The following is a 17,931-nucleotide window of genomic DNA, read 5'->3' on the forward strand; positions in this document are numbered from 1 at the left end:
ACATGTCATCCTATGCTGAAAGTATCCATACAGCTGTTGATAATGGGTGTGGCTGAATGAAATGATAGTCGTGTCCACTGAATGCAGACACAGAGCTGAAGTATGAGAACAGAATTAAAAAGCGTTATCGAGCTAACTATCGTATGACGTGATGAGTCATCACTGCTGCTTTAGATGAGTGTTCACAAAGCGTTTGACCTTTAGGTTATTCATCTCACAGGGATAACACACAGCTCTCGTCACGACTCGAGGAATGCTCCAAAGGCAGTGATAAGGAGATAAGTAACTTCCCAGGAATGTATATGAACACAGCAATCAACAATACAATGTTGGTATACTTGTGAATTTACTTTAAAGAGTGCTGACTGAAGGTAATCGTGGAAGTGCGGTCCAGCAAAGGGCATACACACTCACACTCACACACACAAACACATGCAGTGGGTCACATGAATGAGAGATTGCAGTCTGCAGGAAGCTGTACTGCTGAATAGACTTTAATGTGCAGTAATTCAAACCAGTGTGCCCCCGGTCTGCTTAGAGTGCACTTCAAGACCCAATCTGCCACAAATGGAAGGAGGGGAAATCTGAGCGAGTCGTTCTGACCCCTGTTTAACCTTCTGCTGCATGTGTGTGTGTGTGTCTCTGTGTGTGAATGTGTTTGTGTGCATATTTTCCATTTTGCTCTGTGTCTCACAATTCATACCTCAGTCCATTAAACATGATATTTTGATATGGTTATCAGGTGGTATCTCAGACACCACGGATGTCTGATGAGGTGAAATGAAGCGTCCTTACACTGAGTTCCAGCGGAGAAAAGCGATTAGCCTAATGGAGGTGTTTTGATGGAGGGGATTTTGTTTTGGATGGAGCTGTTTCTCTGTTTTTGTGACAGCTGACAATTTGTGTTTTTATGCGCACGCCAATAAACGTCTGAGTATTTTTTAGCATCTGTTTAATGGGCATGTGACAAGGGATGTTGTTGTATTTGCTTTTACAAGTTTGGCAGATTGAGGGTGTTGCTTTTAGACCGATGCCATCAGCACACATCACAGGAATACAAAAAAACAACAATTAGCTGAATGATTATGCAATAATGACTGTTTTCCTCCGTGTCATGTTGCTTTATTTCCTAAAAGCTGCTAAAGATATCGATCAGTCCCACTGCAGGACTAAGTGACATGTTTCTGTTTACATGAAAATAACCTCTGTTTCCTACTGCCAGGGCTACATGTGTGATTATCCTGCATGAACGGACTGTATTTAAGTATCTTGAAAGTGTTTTAAACATTTTTCAAAGTCTTTTCTGAAACATTAAGATTTTATGACAAAGATTATCTAAATATTTTATTTCTTACAATCTGCCCTGAAGGAAATGTGTTGCTGCTTGGTAGAATATTTGAACCAGGCTGGATTGTGATGTGGATATTCACAGTGTGGCCTGTGTACCCTTCTTTCACTTCTTCCTGTGTGTTGCCTTATGAATTTAAATGAATTTAAACAGCCTGCTGGATTAACTTTGACTTTCCTTGAGGGTGGGTTTTAAAGGGGCCTCAATAAAGGATGAAAATAAAGAAATAAGATAACTCACTGTAGTCTACAGATGGAACCAGGGTGCTTCAGGCTTTTTCAGACAAGTGATAGTGTCAAAAAGTTAAAGAAACAAACAAATACTAATGATGGCACTGATGCATCAGTCCCTCTTTAACCCTATAGAGCCCAGTATAGCGCTGGTGCTACATTTGCACATTAAGTTTTGACTGGCGATAGATTTTAAACCAGATGAGCTAGATGGATCATTCTTTCTTTATGTAAAATCTGGGGAGTTGCACTTACATAACATATTGCACTTTCAACATTTTCAAAGTGCTGATGTGTTTGCAGAAATCCAGTGTAAAACGTAAAGCTAATTAGCCTTTAGCTTGGGCTGTATCATTCTATAACACAGGGGCTAAATGTTTGTGATAATGTTCATTTCAACCCACATGCAGCAGTTATTCTGCAGTGGTCTGTTTAAACTTGAGAGTCTATCATAAAATGAAGAGTGACATTACATTAGCTCTACTCGGTAGATGACTAGCAGGACATAGCTAACAGCTACTAAACTACTTACAAACTGACAGTGTTATCTTGTTACGTTAGCCTACAGATACCTCAGAGGTCCAGGCTTCTGACAGCGCTACTTTTAGCCGGCTGCTACGTCTGCTTTTTGTCACGTTTCAAACCGTAGCGCTACGTAACTGTACTGATAAATACCTTACTTCAGAGCGTCGTATCCAGTAAAAAGTTGTCTTGAACGAAGAAAATTTGTTTCGATCTGATTTATTTATTCCAAAACAAACACACGTCTCACTAAAAGTAATTTACGACACTGTGAGGAGACTCCAGGCCACAAGGTGGCGAGTGAGTGCAATTAAAACAGATCCCCCTCATAGCTTCTTTAAGGATTTTACAAGCTCAACAAAAGCCTCCCTCAAATACTTCATGTCAGATATGACTTTCTGTATTTGTAGTATATACAGAATATTTCTATAAACTGCTGTTTTCCTGCGATTGCTCTGAGTCAGTTTTAATCAATAGATTGCAAAGGACACATCTGCAGCTGTGCCACTTTTTTATGATTGACCCTGCTGCTATCAAGGACACTCAAGGACAAAGAAAATTTCTTGTGGTCCTTTTAGAATTGGTATTTTTCAATATCCTTGTTGTAGATTTTCCTGGGTTATCTATTTGGCAGTGTTGCTTCTGTAAGGAATGAAATAAGCAGGGTTTTGAACTTGTTTGATACACATGGTTTTAACGCTCAATCCCTTGTCATATCTTAAATGATATACGAGTGTGATGGAAGAATGAATAAAGATTACAAGTTTAGGTCTGTTTGCTGTTATTCTGACATTTCCTCCTGTGTAAAACTGTTCATGTAACAGTCAGAGCTGAAATAGGTTGTGTGATGTAGAAAATGATATGTCTGTTCTCTTTTTGCAGCATCGACAAGCCCAAAGCTCTGTCCCTGCTGCTGCACACGGCAGACATCAGCCACCCAGCCAAAAGTTGGGACCTTCACCACCGCTGGACCACCTCCCTACTGGAGGAGTTCTTCAGACAGGTGAGTGAGGTCACCTGAAGGATCAGTGAGTAAATCATGAGAGAGTGTTCCAGTGAACATAAGAGGGTAGGATCTGCATTTTCTGAAAGGAGCACAAAGAAATTCAGGGAGAAAAGTGTTGGAAAAAAGTTTATGACGGCGTCACTTTATTTAGGTCACTGTAGTAAACTGGGTTCTTGAGGAGAAAACTCTAAATAAAATGTATGAAAACACTTCATTCCTCAGTTTTACCTCATCCTACTCTTTCTGACGATGGGAAATTCAGATTTTTCTGAACCATTTTTTGGGACATTGGCTGAAAAGCTTAGATCAAAAGTTCATTCCTGACCTTTAGATTACAACTGTGCTCCCCGCGCTCTCTGAAAATACCCGCTCTTTTGGACCAGCTGTGAAGTCTCGGAGGAATCGATTTCCTCGGATTTCTCGGGATTGCCAAAAGATGAAACACTTGATGTGGAGTCGAGTTGATTCATCTTTCTTTTAAAAAAAGACACTCCTCAAGCTCTTATCCTCTCCTCTGCTGCAGATGTTTGGGATTGTGCTATTTCATCCCAATCTTTTCTCATATATTTGAGGTTTCTTTCACACAGTTTTGTGTAAATCTAACTACACTATAACGGTGATTAATGGGTGGTTGTTTTATGGTGGGGCTTTGGCACGCATCCAATCCTCAGAGCACTTACCATCAGCGAGATATGCAGTCCCATTCAGAAGTTTAATTGCGGGCGCTCTGCTCTCTGTCGAGTTTAAAAATGACGCCACGGCAGATTAAAATGTAGACCATAATCTCTTTGATAAAACAATGCATTTGTTATAGATAATAAATTGCGTGTTTGTCAATGACAACATGAAAGACAGACGTTTAACTGGTGCAGCGTTGCTTTGAGCTCTTTCATTATTAATCCACATTGTTCTCATTATGGGGCTTTTGTTACTGTGGCTGCTTTCACCAGGCTTCTGTCTCTCAGAATATGAATTGCTGGTAAATAGCATCTCCAGAGAACATAGCCTCCCAACTCCACATCTCATCTGTTTGTGACAAATCAGAAAAGAAAATGAAACACATTTCTGGCCCAAAAGCACTCGGGGTGAGCTGGGAGGACAAAGCCAGAGTCTGTTGGTGTGTGAGTCTGCACGGTGGGATTCAGTCAGTTGTGTTTGTGTGTCTTTGCCTGGAAAAGGGGAAAACATTTTGCTAGGAACCAAAATCTGAAAATGATTGTCACAGAGGCCACTGCTACATTTTCCAGGGGGACAAAGAAGCTGAGCTCGGCCTGCCGTTCTCGCCGCTCTGCGACCGAAAGTCCACAATGGTGGCACAGTCCCAGATCGGTGAGTGACTCTTTTATCCTCTGAACACACAATCTGTATGTCTGTGGGTTATACAGGAGAATCTGAGGTCCACGGTAAGTTATTTAAGGTTTTTGTTTTTACATGAAAAAACAAGTGTATTATTGTTCGCATTTTGGTCATTTTACTTTTTTCGTGTACTGAGAAATGTAGCGAAACAGGAAAATAGGAATACAAGGAGGCAATGAAAATTACAATGTTACTTTTCCTGGGCTGCAGCTATTGCAGTTTTCCTGATTTCGTATAAATTGCAAAGCATGTGAAAGACCTCTCTTCTTTATCATATCTTCCATTGGTAGACATTTCTAGGACCCATTAAGGAAAGCCAGCATGGACAGAAATATGGAAACAGTATGCCACATTTTTAAAACATTATCAAAGACAGCTACATCAGCGTCTTTTCATCAGCTCATGAAGGCAATGATGTGCTCGTCCTCTCCACTGACGGTCAGAACTTGATCAGTTTAAAGTCTGTACTCCAGCAGAAGGGCACAGTAATGAAACAGAATATAAAAATTTTAGTGAGAAAAGAAACATTCCTAAAAGTTTGCACCTTCAAAATGAAGGACAAGGAGACTTAAAAGCTTTCCTTGGTTGAAAGTCTTGATAACTCTTGTTTTTTTGCCTCCAGTTTGAATTAAGCTTTTGCTATCTGAGTTTTAAAGAAGGAGAAATAGTAACACTTTAAGAGGGGGTATTATTCTTATATTTTAGAACATGAAGTATCAACGCTGGATGTTCATACAAACTTTGTGCAGATTTTCAAACAGCTTCACATTCATATGTTGTACAAATTCCTGAATCTTTGTGCAAACTGCTCAAACGTCTGCTCACATCTTGTAAAGATCCTCACAAGACTTGCTGAAATGATGAGATCATCACATAAGGGTTTCCAAAACAGGTCATTATACCTTGCAGGAGTGGGCCACCAAGGAGTTTCCCTTGTTCTGACACTGACAGGCTTCGTGAGAGCTAGCCAATCAGAGGGAAGGGGTTATTGGAGTGGGAGGCCTACCAAGACAAAATGTTTCAGACAGAGGCTAGATTAAAGGTTTTTAAAACACCAGTGACACAAAAATAGAAATGTTTTGTGTGTAAATTATGTAAAAGCTCCCAGTGTATAGAGTAAAAAACAGCACAATAGCCCCTCTTTAACCCATTTTTGCCCATTTTTTTCAGAGTTGTGAGGCATATAGTTTTATCAGTTGATTCTCTCTGAATAATGTTATGTATTTATTTTTCCATTTTGTAATTTTGTACTTTTTGTTTTAAGGAAAATAGGATTTTTATTGCTGGCCACAATTGTTGCTGATGGTCATACAGCTTGTCACAAGGTCACCTAATAATTATATAGAAATAATAAAAAACTTTTGTTGCCACTCACAGAAATAAACCCATGAAAAGAAATATTCATCCCAGGTACAATTTTTTGGTGGAGGGTTACACTAGAGAATTGAATGATTAAATAATTATAAATATGTTTGGGGGAAAATTATACAAAATTATAGAAAATTGTCTCTCCATTGCATCAACCATGTCTTCTACCAGGGAAGGAGCAGGAAACAAATGATGTCATGTGACAGGAACCACTTGGAAACTATTTTTCATAAACCAAAGTCTTTGTTTAAGTTGTCTACTAGCATATAAGTGGAAAAAGTTGCATCAGTAACATTGAGAATTTTATTGTGAGGAAAAATTGACAGTGAAACACTTCAGCAACAATTTTTGCCAGTGGGGCAAAACGGGATAAGTATACAAGTGATACTTGAGGTGATTCATTAGCTGCCTGAAGGTAAGCTTCTCCTCAAGTGGCCACTGGTGGTACTGCAGACCGTTTTGTTTTAGCCTGTGAGATTACAATTTACCTAAAATCTTATTTCTACATTAAAAAAACAACAACAGTGATTGTTTGTGCCCTGTCTGTCCCAGTTAATAGATTGTGAATGTGTGCCGTCTGACTCTGTCACCAGGCTTTATAGACTTCATCGTGGTGCCCACCTTCACGGTGCTGTCGGACATGATGGAACGTATTGTCACACCACTCATTGACGAGGCCTCCCATTCAGGCCTCGCCGGCTTTAGACGCTCCAGGTAAGCTGCGGCACTTCTCCGAGAGTTCATCTGGGTTTCATTCTGCTCAGCAGCATGGCTGAGTAGCTGGGAGTGGGTGACAGCATCCTGAACTGAGTGGATTCTAATCAGCCAGTCTGCTAAATCAAGGATAACTAAACCCGTGTTTCCAGTCGTGCTCTTCTTCCTCCTTTCTGACTTACTGCTCACTCTATGACACGATTAAACCTCAACAGCTCCTCTGTAAAAGCAGCATATCTAATGGAAGTATTGAAAACAGCAGATGAGTCCTCCATCAGTAATCCATTTCTGTGCGTGGAAGTGTCTCCACCTCTCATCAGGCAGAGCCATACACCTTGAAATTGATATTTTAGAGATGCTAACTCTGCCGTCCCTGATCCAGAATGGGCCCCAGCACTGGTCCTGCATACACATTAGCCTCTGGAGATATAAAATGGAATGATTTCGTCTCCACAGGCTAAATTAATTGGTTCAGTGCTTTTCCTCCAGCCACTTTCTGAATCAGACATTTAGTCTTTGAAACCAAACAAATAAGAAAGTACATTCCACTTGCTCTTGCATAACTAATAGTCGAACTATCCAGAGGGAAATGGTTGGAAAAACTCAAAGTTGGTTATTTCTTTGAAACTTGAGCCTATCAGACGGAGCATTTTACAGAATAAAGATGTACTTGGGGGAGTCTGGCTCTGAATCTCCTGCACCTGCACATCAATACCACCCTCCTCCTCAGCAGCAGTCATTAGCATCACTCAGTGGGCCTGCAGTCAGAGCTAACCAAGTGGAAATCTCAGATAGTGTTTCTACTCAGGCAGACTCCTTGTCTTTACACACACCTGGGTGCTTATGTGGTGCTTTGACTGCTTTTGCACAGCATTTATAGCTGCTTTCAATCATCTGTAACTGTGTCTGCTCTCTCTGTCTTCCTCTGGTTATCAGTCTTTCTTTCTGTCCTCTTCAGTGTGCAATTGAATATGAAAAACTGTTCCTTTCAGCCAAACTTAAAGCACTTCAGAAAGTTTATAAGACTATCTTATCCCCCCAGAGCAGCAAATTCAATATTTAGGTTTTTCTGTCATTGATTATTTAACTGAACTTTTTTGTGTTAAACTGGAGAAAGCTTTAAGTTTCCTAATGAGCACTAACCAGGATGTTAATGCTAAGAATCAGGTTGAAAACAGAGGGAAATCAGGTAAAAGCATCCAAAATTCAGTTCTAACCAGTTTTGACCAGACAGAATGTTACTTTTTCTGTGCTGGTTAACTAAAAGTTTTAAGATGTATTAAAGAATGAAGTTTTAAACACTTCCCACAGAAGAAGGAACAAGAAGCCTGTGTGCTGTGGTGCTTAAGCTGTGTAGCTCTTTCTGCGACAGCAACGAGCTCTTTTTATGATCAACAGTAAATTCTTACTTTAACAAAAAAAAATCTTAATCTTCACTCAAAAATTGCATAAGATCTTGTCATAAAATATTTAAGTGAAAAACATATAAGGGTGTGTCAGGGGAGGTTCAGAAGCTACCAGGCTTATAAAAGGAATTCAGTTTTTTTAAAAGGGCTGTGGGGAGTTTCTAAATGATCTTGAAAAAGTCTGCCTTCTAGATATATGCCTGATTGTAATCCACACTTTAAAATGAGATAATCAGCACCAAAACTGGTTATTACAAAGTGCTACTTTTCAGCTTCCTTATTGAGTGTGACTGACGAAGTTTAGTGGTGAGAAGAGAGATCTGTGTTTTTCTCTGCTGCTGAAAAAATTATTCCTTGGATTGATTTTGTGGTAATGGTGGACACGGAAGCTGAAATGTCAGACAGAAAAAGAGCAGAAGAGCAGAAGAAAGATGAACAGGAGAGTGATAGAGCACGGGCTAAAGGCTAAAAACACTGCAGTGGTCTGTTAAAACTTGAGAGTCTCCCAATAAAATGAAGAGTAAGGTTACTTTAGCCCTGCTTGGTAGACGAGCACTGGCAGAACATAACAAGGATTTAGTTAACATTACAAGTTAAGGACTCGTCTCAGAGCACTGGCTTGTCAGTAGCACTAGATAAAGCTGGCTAACTAACAGTACAAACTTACAAAGTTTGCTTGTTGTCATGTTTCAAAAACAGCTCTACGAAACAGTTGATTAATAACTTACCATGTTGCTTTGTATCTGGGAAAAAGTTGTCATCTAGTTTTTGATGTCTGGTTATCTTTTAGACAGACTGTCAAAATGCTGACTTGGTTTAGTCAAGGCTTGAGGAGTTAACATTCTTGGTTAGGAAGATTGAAAAAGTCCTCTCTAAGTGATCTTCTGCTTTTCTTTATTTCTGATTGGCTTATGCTAGAAGGAAAGAAAACACTGTACCTGCTTAACATCAGTCCACTGTAAATATTATTTAAACACCTTTGGATTGCTTACATTGTCTCTGTTTAAGCTGTAGAGAAGTATCATGGCAGCGTGTTTACTCTCTAATTCTTTTCCACCGTCTTATCTCTGTCCAGTCTAAACAGTATTAGCTCAGACGAGACCAAGAGGCACAGCGTGAAGAGCATAGGCTCCGACAGCAGCTCGTCAGGACAGGGCTCCCTGCTGACGGTGGACCTGAAGAACTTCAAAGCGCTGTGGAACGAAGAGGTTTATCAGAATAGAGAGAGATGGAAATCACAAGCTGCTAAAGGTACAGTATGTCCGTTATTACTCAGTAAAATTCAGGGATTCAGGGGACATTAATGCTGTGGTAAAAAGGGATCTGTCCAAGCAGATCGTGAAATCCAGCAGAATGTGTAAAATTGGCTTACAGAGCTGCAATGCTCTTAACGCCTGCAATGCTCTTAGCTGCCTCAAAGGGGATTCTGACTGACCTGTATTAGAGCGGGATTTTAAGGGGCACACAGAGATCTCTGAGTCTGTGCATCAAGTTTTATCACAATATTTATCCAAGTTGGTGCCATTATTTAATCAGACACCCATTACAAGAAGAGTTTAAGTCCTAACTCATCGTCCATCTGAACAAAAACTTCATTTTAATTTCATAGATTAATATTTATTAGTAAGAATCCATTTCTTAAAGAGGAAGGTGATAGAATGTGTTTATTGATCCACTAAAGTGACTGTAAGCTTTTGCTTCCTGCATCTACTTATTTTTTCTGAGCAGATATTTTCCAAACATTTAAGGGGTAGTGTACGTGACAACTATTTTCGGGTGAAACTTAAGCGTATTGTTGCGTTGCAGCCAAGGTTATAACATTTTTGGATTTGTGATTATAGTTTAGTTTTAGTTAGTTTTGACATTTTATTTTCCATTACAGTTTAGTTTACATTAGTTTTAGAGCAGGCATTCTAGTTTTTATTTAGTTTTGATTTTTGCAACAAGGCTTAGTTTTAGTTTAGTTTTAGTTTAGTTTCAGTTTAGTCTCAGTTTAGTTTTAGTTTTTTCATACCTTATTAACCAGGTGCAGGATTCAAAAAGGTCAGAGTAAATATTTTGTCATACTGTTTATTTTTCAAGTCCAACATAGTGCTCACTGCTCAGTCAATGCTGATATCGAAATCTTGGCTGCTGCCTTAAACACATGAAAATAATATAAACTTAGTGTAAAAAAATATAAATATAAATTATATAAAATAATGTTGACATAAATTACATAAAAATAATATTAACATAAATTAAAAAAAATATATAATATGAGCTTCAATAAATAAAAACTTGGACTCTGTAACAATTAAACTATTACAGATGCTCTAATTCATTGCTCCACTACGTTTGGTCGCAGCACAGAGCACAGCCAGTCAGTGCAGTAAACAAGCTCGTCCCTATACGCCGCTATGATGGTGCTGTGCGGCACTGACAACTGCCTAAAACTGTCTAAAATTGGTTGGGAAAATGTGTCAGATTAATTTAAATCCTAAAGGCTATTAATATTGTCAAAAACTATAACTAAGGGAATTTTGTCTGTTATTTTAGTTAGTTTCAGTTAGTTTTGTGAACACAAGATACAGTTTTAGTTTACTTATCGTTTTTGTTTTCTTTTCTAGTTTTTATTAGTTTGAGTTAACTGCAATGTATTTTAAATTTTAGTTTTCCTTTTTAGTTTAGTTTTAGTTAACTATTACAACCTTGGTTGCAACCTCGCCTTTACACAGAAACAGCGTTTTAGCTGACCTAAAACGCGAACTTTTGAAAACATCCTCCAGACCCAGAGTGGAATTTTTCTGGAACGCTACCAACACCGTTGTCGTGTAAACAGTAAGCCGACATTTTCAGTGGAAACCATGACGATGCGCTCTGCTTTGTGCAAGCCCATACAACAGGTCATAACCGTTGTTATGATCGTTGTGGACTATCATGTTGTGCTTGTGCTGCTCAATCTGCTTAGTCTGCGGACTGTCTTTCAACAAAATGTGCATCTGTTGCTCCACTTCTACACTTAGTATTCGTCAATGCACCAGATGATTGGTTCAGCTCTACTTCGGTGGAGATTCCCAAACGTGGCTTCTTGACAGTGTTTTCAGTTTCTCAGCGTTTCTGTGTAGACGCAGATTTTTTTCCCTGCATTTTCACTGCGTCTAGTGTTTTCAGATAAAACGTTGTTGTGTAAACAGGGCTTAGTTTGTTTAATTTCCCAGTTGCTCCAAAGTTGTCTACCTCAGCTTAAAGTAAATAAATGTGTTTACAGCTTCTCTCTGCTACACTCCAACTCAAAGAATATCTGCTAATATGCAAGTTGAGAAACATGAAGAAGTTTTAATTATGTAGGACTGAAACAAGATAAATAGTCCAGCAAAAAGCCCGCAACCACACACTCACTGTCTCCCACATACTAACCTGCCCCTGTGTCTCTCTGTTTGACCTCAGAGGCAGAAGAAAGAGCGAAAAAGGAAGCCGAGGAGCAAGCCGAGCAAGAAGAGACGATGGATCCCCAGGAGGTCCACACAGAAACCGAACAGCCTGAACCAAAGGAGGACGAACTGGAGGGGGACGAAGCCCAGTCAGCGGAGGCCAGCAGACCAGCAGATGGCAGCACAGAGGACACAGAGCAGGGAGCACAGCCGGGGAGCACCGCACACACTCCGCTGCAGAACGGTACGTCCCAATGACGGGGTTATCCCCAAAGTACGTCCATAACTGTGCTTTACATCCAGCAAACTGACATCTTTAACCACATTATCAGCAAACTCCCATTAATACCATTTGTTTCATTAAGCCCTATCAAAACCCTGACTATTCTAAAAATGTCACCCCAAATGATTTAACACAGAGCCCCACAGATGTCAAAGTTAATTTCACTCCTTCATGCCTTTGATTTTTTCTATGAATAAGTTTTCTTTCCCTGCTCCAGAAGCTCAGATTTCAGAGTCTCTTTTGCATCTTGTACGCTCACAGTACATGTTGAACTCCTCTACAATAAAGTTTATGTTCCTTTTATCTGGTTGATAAGTGTTGCATTTACTAGTTAACTCAAGCTTTTTCCTGCTCTCTGTGTCACTTGACATGTCAAAATCATGATTCAAAGTTTACAGAAAAGCAACATGTCACCCCCTCATCAGCTCAGCCTGTTATCCAACACTGTTAAAGCTCGAACACAAGACACAAGCTACTTTACCGTCCACGTATTAACACCAGTCATTCAGCTACAAGTCAAACAAATGTTGCCAATATTGAATCTTTCTTACCTGTGTATCTTCTTGCTGCCATTTGTGACATTATGTTTCATTAGTTTGTCTATTTTTTATTGTTTAAGACTTTAAACCTCGTAATACATCCAAAACTAGCATGCAGTACCATACATTTACAGATTTCATGGCCTCATATTAACTTCAGGGATGGAATTTCGCATTGTCATGTAAGAATGTGACTTTTACTTCCACCATCTCATCTTCTCATTGTCCTCTCATAGATATAAGTGGAAATAGGCTCATGGCGTTCTTCCTCCACTCTGATCTGTTAAAAAAAGCAGGAAAGCAACACTTCAGCATTTTGAAAATGCAAAAAGTGATGGTGACAGACAATTTTCAGAGGAAGTAACATCACCACTTAACAACTGTTTTAAAGTTTCCCTCTCATAATGAGCGCTGTGTTCCCTAGAAAGAATTTATTTTTTACTTAAATAAGAAAATTTGTTCTCTTGCTGTACATTTTGTTCCCTCTTGCTAAGGTCTTTGCTCCTGTTATGAGTGTCATCCTGCCATGCATCATTTTGCCATCCTTCCTTACCATTTTTAACGTTTTGTGTAGCCTAACTGTATTTTTTTTTTATGGTTCTCTGACACTGAGTCCTGATTTCCTTTCTGGTACATTTTCTGCTCCTTTGCCAAACTTTTTGGTGTTCTTGAGCAAGGAGGTTTTTGTTATGCAATATTTCATTTTGCTTTCCCAAGAGACAAGTTTTAGTTTCCTGAGCAAAAAGTGTCTATAGCTCAAGTTTTTTTCCCCTTGACTTACTTTTGATTTCCTTCACGCTACCTTGAGGTTAGTTTAGTCCCTTCTGTATTTTCTAGTTCTCTTCTTTAAATCCTGTGCTCCTCAGCATCAACGTTGTTCCTTAACCGGGGTTTTGTGTTACCTCATAATAGGATTTCATCTTCCTCCTGTTGTTTGCAGCACCTTGTGTCACCTCACATTTAGCGTAGTGGAAAGGCTAATGTCCGCAGAGCAGGTGACACAGGCAGGCGCAGGTTATTCTGCAATATACAGACAATCTGGCAGGGGGTACGTGGAAATGTTAAATACGACAGGCCTGATGATGAAAGGTGGGAGCATGTGGGCAGGAGGCGTCAGCTGACGGTAGCTGGAGTGAAAGAGGCTCCTGTAAGGCAGGAGGGAGCGGCTGGAGTCAGAGACGCTGAGATGACAGGAACAGGTGGAGGAGTCAGGCAGCATCTGCTGGACGAGTGGAGAATGGCAATGGACTGAACCGAGCGCACGCAGCTCTGTGTGTGTGTGTGTACTGATTGTGTTGAAAGGATTTCTTGTTAAATATACTTTAATCTTACATGACACACTAAAAGAATTTGGACTCTGACATATTTTTTTGTTCACCAATACTGCATTTATACAAATAAAACCCTTTGTTTTTACTAAAATGTCTTTTAGTCACTGAAATCTTACCTACAAACATCAGGATGTTTGAAGATGCTTGCTCTCTGTCTGGATAGAGAGCAGGTTGTTCCCGGATAACTTGAGTCCCCACAACAAGTAACACAACATTTCTTCCTTCAGGAGAGCTGTCTGAAGGAGCGATATCTCCAGAGGGCGAAGAAGACAAGAACAAAGGAGTGGATGGTGAGTTTGTTCGTGCATGTAAAAACCAAGAAACTGAAGTCTTTGTACGCTGTGTTCTCGCTTCATTTTTAGGTTTTAAGACCAGGTTGGAGAGATTTTGATCAAACCACTGACCATTTTTACTTTGTGGTTGGTGTGCTGCTGCAGAGAAGTGCCCACAAGTAAACCTTCTTTTCCACACAGTGAAAATCAGGATATGCGTCTTTGACTTTCAAACGTATTTTAAAAAACTAAATACAGGATAAATACTGTAAAGACTGAAGATGAATGACTGCCTGACCTGGTTAAAATGTTTCATCTTGATTATTTACCTTCCTTTCTTTATTTCTTTGAAGCAGAAGTGGAGATGGAATAAACAACCCGTGGAGAATCTCTGTTACCTCTCTGCTGCCCCGCTGTCGGCCTGAACCTGCATTTACCTGTTCAGGAAGAACTCAGACTCACTCCAGAGGGAACCCATTAGCTGGACTGTGTCGCCCTCTACAGGACACAAAGAAACCGACATCCTTCACCTCCTGTTGTCTTCTATAACCAACTGTTTTTTCATTCACCGTGTTTATTCTCCCACGTTCCTGTGTGCAGAGTTAGCAGCTCCACCCACGTGCTTTATTCTCTCATTCCTGCTGTGTACTAAAAAAAGAGGAGACAGAAGAAGAAGAGCCTCTGGAGGACTGACACTGAAAATGTTCTTTTCATTGGTTTGCCAATCTGTGACTTAAATGTAAGCTGTATGTTTAACTCAGACACTACAGACATGTCTTGTTCTCGTCACTTTTGTGTTTAGCCTCTCTGTCAACACTTAGCACCACATGAACATTCAGTGTAGAGGTTATTTATAGACATGGGGTGAGGCGTCACAGCAGCTTATTGTGCGACATAGATACAGATTTGTAAGACAGGTGAGAAAGTTGTGCATTAGAGGAGTATATTTAGAGTACACTGGAGTTAACTCACAGGTTTATAGCACAACTATTTTACTAGCAGTTGTCTCCTTATACAAAAACTCTGTAGAAAAGTTATGAACTCCTGTCTCTTTAAACCAACTGTGGCTCACTTTTCTTCTCACTGTTTACTTTCTTATTGCTTTCCTCAGACGTTGTGCATTTCTCATGTGTTCCTCATTGCCACTTTCATATTGTTTGTTGTGTTTGTTCGTTGTATATATACTGAAAGTTTGTATGCATACAGACCTGAAGAGGAGCAGAAATCCTATAATTCCATTTTCCACCAACGGATATTTTTATGGATATAATGTAAGATATTGTAGTGAAAAAAAATGTCCAAAAGTTAGGATGCAACTTTTGCAATTGGAACATATCACACCAACACACACACACACATTCACACACAGAAACAGAAAAAGAATTCATGTTTTTGTAAGATATTAAATCTTCTTGTTTACGTTTTGTTACATGCTTCTTTGTTTATGCATTTGTTACATCCTGTACGCACCAAGCACTAGATGTGTTAGATATCCTCACACTGTTCGTCATTTCTCTGTCAGAAAACTTCTTCTTGATGCCTTCTTAAATGTCTGTTATCTGTAGCAGGAAGTCCAAATTGTCACTGAGTTGTAGAAAATCAACAAAATATACTTTTTTTCTCTATTTTCTTTTTCTTTTTTATTTGCAGGGCAGTTTTGCTTCACCAGCGAGGTCGTTGGTTTGTTTGTTAAACCACCATGTTTACAGTGTGCTGATATGTTAGCTTGTTGAATCCGCCATGCTTCTGTGATGCATCTGCAGCTAGGAGTCCAAACTGTATCTGCTTCTTGTTTTTTAAAGCTTGTAATGTTGTGTATAGAAGAAACAAATACTGCTTATGTGCATATGTAACATAATGAACCTTCTGCAACACTGCAGCTTTTAATATATACTAAATACACGTAATGGGAAGTAATTTGGCAGTATTTCCATAAGAATGAATATATTTTCTCTAAAATGTGCACTTTTATTTATTTATTTTTTTTATTAAGTTTGTTTTACTTTTTTCAGTAAATTATCCAAAATGTAAAAGTGCCAAGATCAAAGCTTTGGCATATTTGACACTTATTTTGAAGGATACTGTTGTGTTCTCTCATATATGCGTTTCTAGATCTGGTTTTAATGAATCCAGAGTTTGTTTTTTTAACTGTTTTAGTTACAACACACACTCCCCATTTTTATACCTTAACTTCAACTCGAGTATCGTGCTTGAATATATCACAAAACTTTACTTTCTACCTATGAAAATAAAAAAAAGCAGTCAGAGGTTAGCAAGCCACCTGGCTGAATGTGTGCCTATAAATGAACTTTCCATTTTACACCTTCCACCTGTGAGAAAACTAAAGTTGTGATGTCAAATGAATCTGTACTGATTCAGGTAAAGTCAAACAAACCAGTTCAATATCTTCCTACAATGATTCACGCTCTCCAGTAAAGACTTTTATTTTGGTAAATGTAAGAATATCTGTCTGTAAAGTCAGCAGTTTGATGTTGAAGAAGTATTTATGATGGTATGTTTTTGCTGTTTCATTTAGAAAAAATCTGTTTTTAGCTGTTTGTCTTTGTTTCACTGTACCGTCCTCTCCTTTTTTTTTTGATACTGTTATGTGGATGGATTTGTCCAAAAGTACGTCTTCAAAATGTAATCTGACGGTCTTTCTCTTTGTCCCTCTGCTTCGGTTCTCTCGTTTCTTGTGTTTGTTTTATCCACCAGCTCTGAAGTCGGAAAAATCAAATGGCTCAAACTTGTAAAAAGTTCAATGTGACAAAAATAGCAAATTAGATTTTTGAATACCAGAAAAACAGAACTCATTGCATCCTGAAAATAGCCTGCCTGACGCTCTGTGAAGCAGAGTTTCATCTCTGCACCAAGAGACCAACACATGTACAGTCTTGTAGTTTGCTCTATCTTTCACCTGCTGCTGTGATAGGCTGCTGTATGAATATTTAACAAGAATTTATACCAACCATAATCAGAAACATAGCTGTATTTATGACATGTAAAGACTTCTAACCATGGTGTTTTGTAACGGTTACTATGGAACAGATTCTCTGTCGTTTGTTTGATGCTTTGTTTCCTTGTTTAGTCTGAATCGCTCTGTATCGACTGAACTCAAACTGATGGAGTGACTGCGGTTAGATGGATGTAGAGAGCGTAGAAGTGTATGTGTATGTGAGTAAGCGTGTGTGTGTGTGTGTGTGTGTGTGTGTGTGTGTGTGTGTGTAAGAGAGAGAGTATGTGTGCGTTGGGTGCCGATGCCTGGGTGTGTGCTTGCGTGGGTGAAACTGCTGAAAATACTTAACGTGCATTTCTGATCTCCTCACTGTGATCTGCTATACTGATGAGAGTGTGATGACTTGAGTGCATGTGTGTGAGTGTGTGAGTGTGTGAGTGTGTGAGTGTGAGTGTGTGTTTGTGAGAGATAAAAAGTGATGCAGTGGAAGGTAAATAATTTTCACCCTTCGTACTACCACTCCAACTCTCTGTGTTAATTATAATCAAGCTGAAAACACTGGACATGTTTCTGTATGAAACAAAGAAACACACAGATGATGAAATTCAATAAAGGGTGAAATACACACAGAAAACATCAAACTGGCTAACAACTCCTAGCTAAACTTCCACGACATCTTTAAACAGAGTGAAGAACTGAATGAGAGTGTGTGTAAGAGTGGGTATGTATGTGCGTATGCATGTTTGTGCATGCACGTGTGTGTCACTGTCCCATGCCGGCCAGGCGGCCGCGTGTGCCACCATGCTCTGTGACTGCACAGCTGTATCAATAAATCTGGACTCAAAGGGCTCAGATCATGTGTGCCTGTCTTCATTTCTACAACAACACAAATACCTTCATAAAGTAGAACATCTAAGTATGCAAACAGGGTTGTAAACAACAAATACAACAGATATCATGTTAATTCTAGACAAAGACTCAAAGAGCAGTAACATATAAATCAATTCCTAACCTCACAGCCAATCAGAGGAGGGCAGATTTGTTTAGATGTTTTCAGAGGTGTTCTGTAAAAACTCCCTCTTTGAATGTTTCCTCTGCCGGTGGACGGTTACCTTGAGTCTGGAGGACATAAAAGCGAGGATGACCTTCTGTCGATCTATAGATGAAAGGAATGAAAGACAACTTTG

At 39.3% G+C, this 17,931-nt stretch overlaps 1 protein-coding gene across 3 annotated transcripts in view; it reads left to right on the top strand.

Annotated features, from left to right (window-relative positions):
• pde1cb (phosphodiesterase 1C, calmodulin-dependent b) overlaps positions 1-17,196 on the top strand; it is a 131,336-nt gene extending 114,140 nt beyond the window's left edge. For all 3 annotated transcript variants that reach the window (XM_074688678.1, XM_074688680.1, XM_074688681.1), the window contains 7 exons: positions 2,983-3,103; positions 4,354-4,435; positions 6,424-6,544; positions 9,026-9,201; positions 11,380-11,607; positions 13,744-13,806; positions 14,145-17,196. In XM_074688678.1, the coding sequence (XP_074544779.1) occupies positions 2,983-3,103; positions 4,354-4,435; positions 6,424-6,544; positions 9,026-9,201; positions 11,380-11,607; positions 13,744-13,806; positions 14,145-14,161 (808 nt within the window). In that variant the 3' untranslated portion in view covers positions 14,162-17,196. The remainder of the gene's footprint in view (positions 1-2,982; positions 3,104-4,353; positions 4,436-6,423; positions 6,545-9,025; positions 9,202-11,379; positions 11,608-13,743; positions 13,807-14,144) is intronic.
• The last annotated feature ends 735 nt before the right edge of the window (positions 17,197-17,931 follow it).

Source organism: Halichoeres trimaculatus, unplaced genomic scaffold (assembly GCF_033239565.1).
Source record: "Halichoeres trimaculatus isolate MK-OKI-2021-1 unplaced genomic scaffold, fHalTri1.1 fHalTri1_scaffold_15, whole genome shotgun sequence".
Taxonomy (NCBI): domain Eukaryota; kingdom Metazoa; phylum Chordata; class Actinopteri; order Labriformes; family Labridae; genus Halichoeres; species Halichoeres trimaculatus.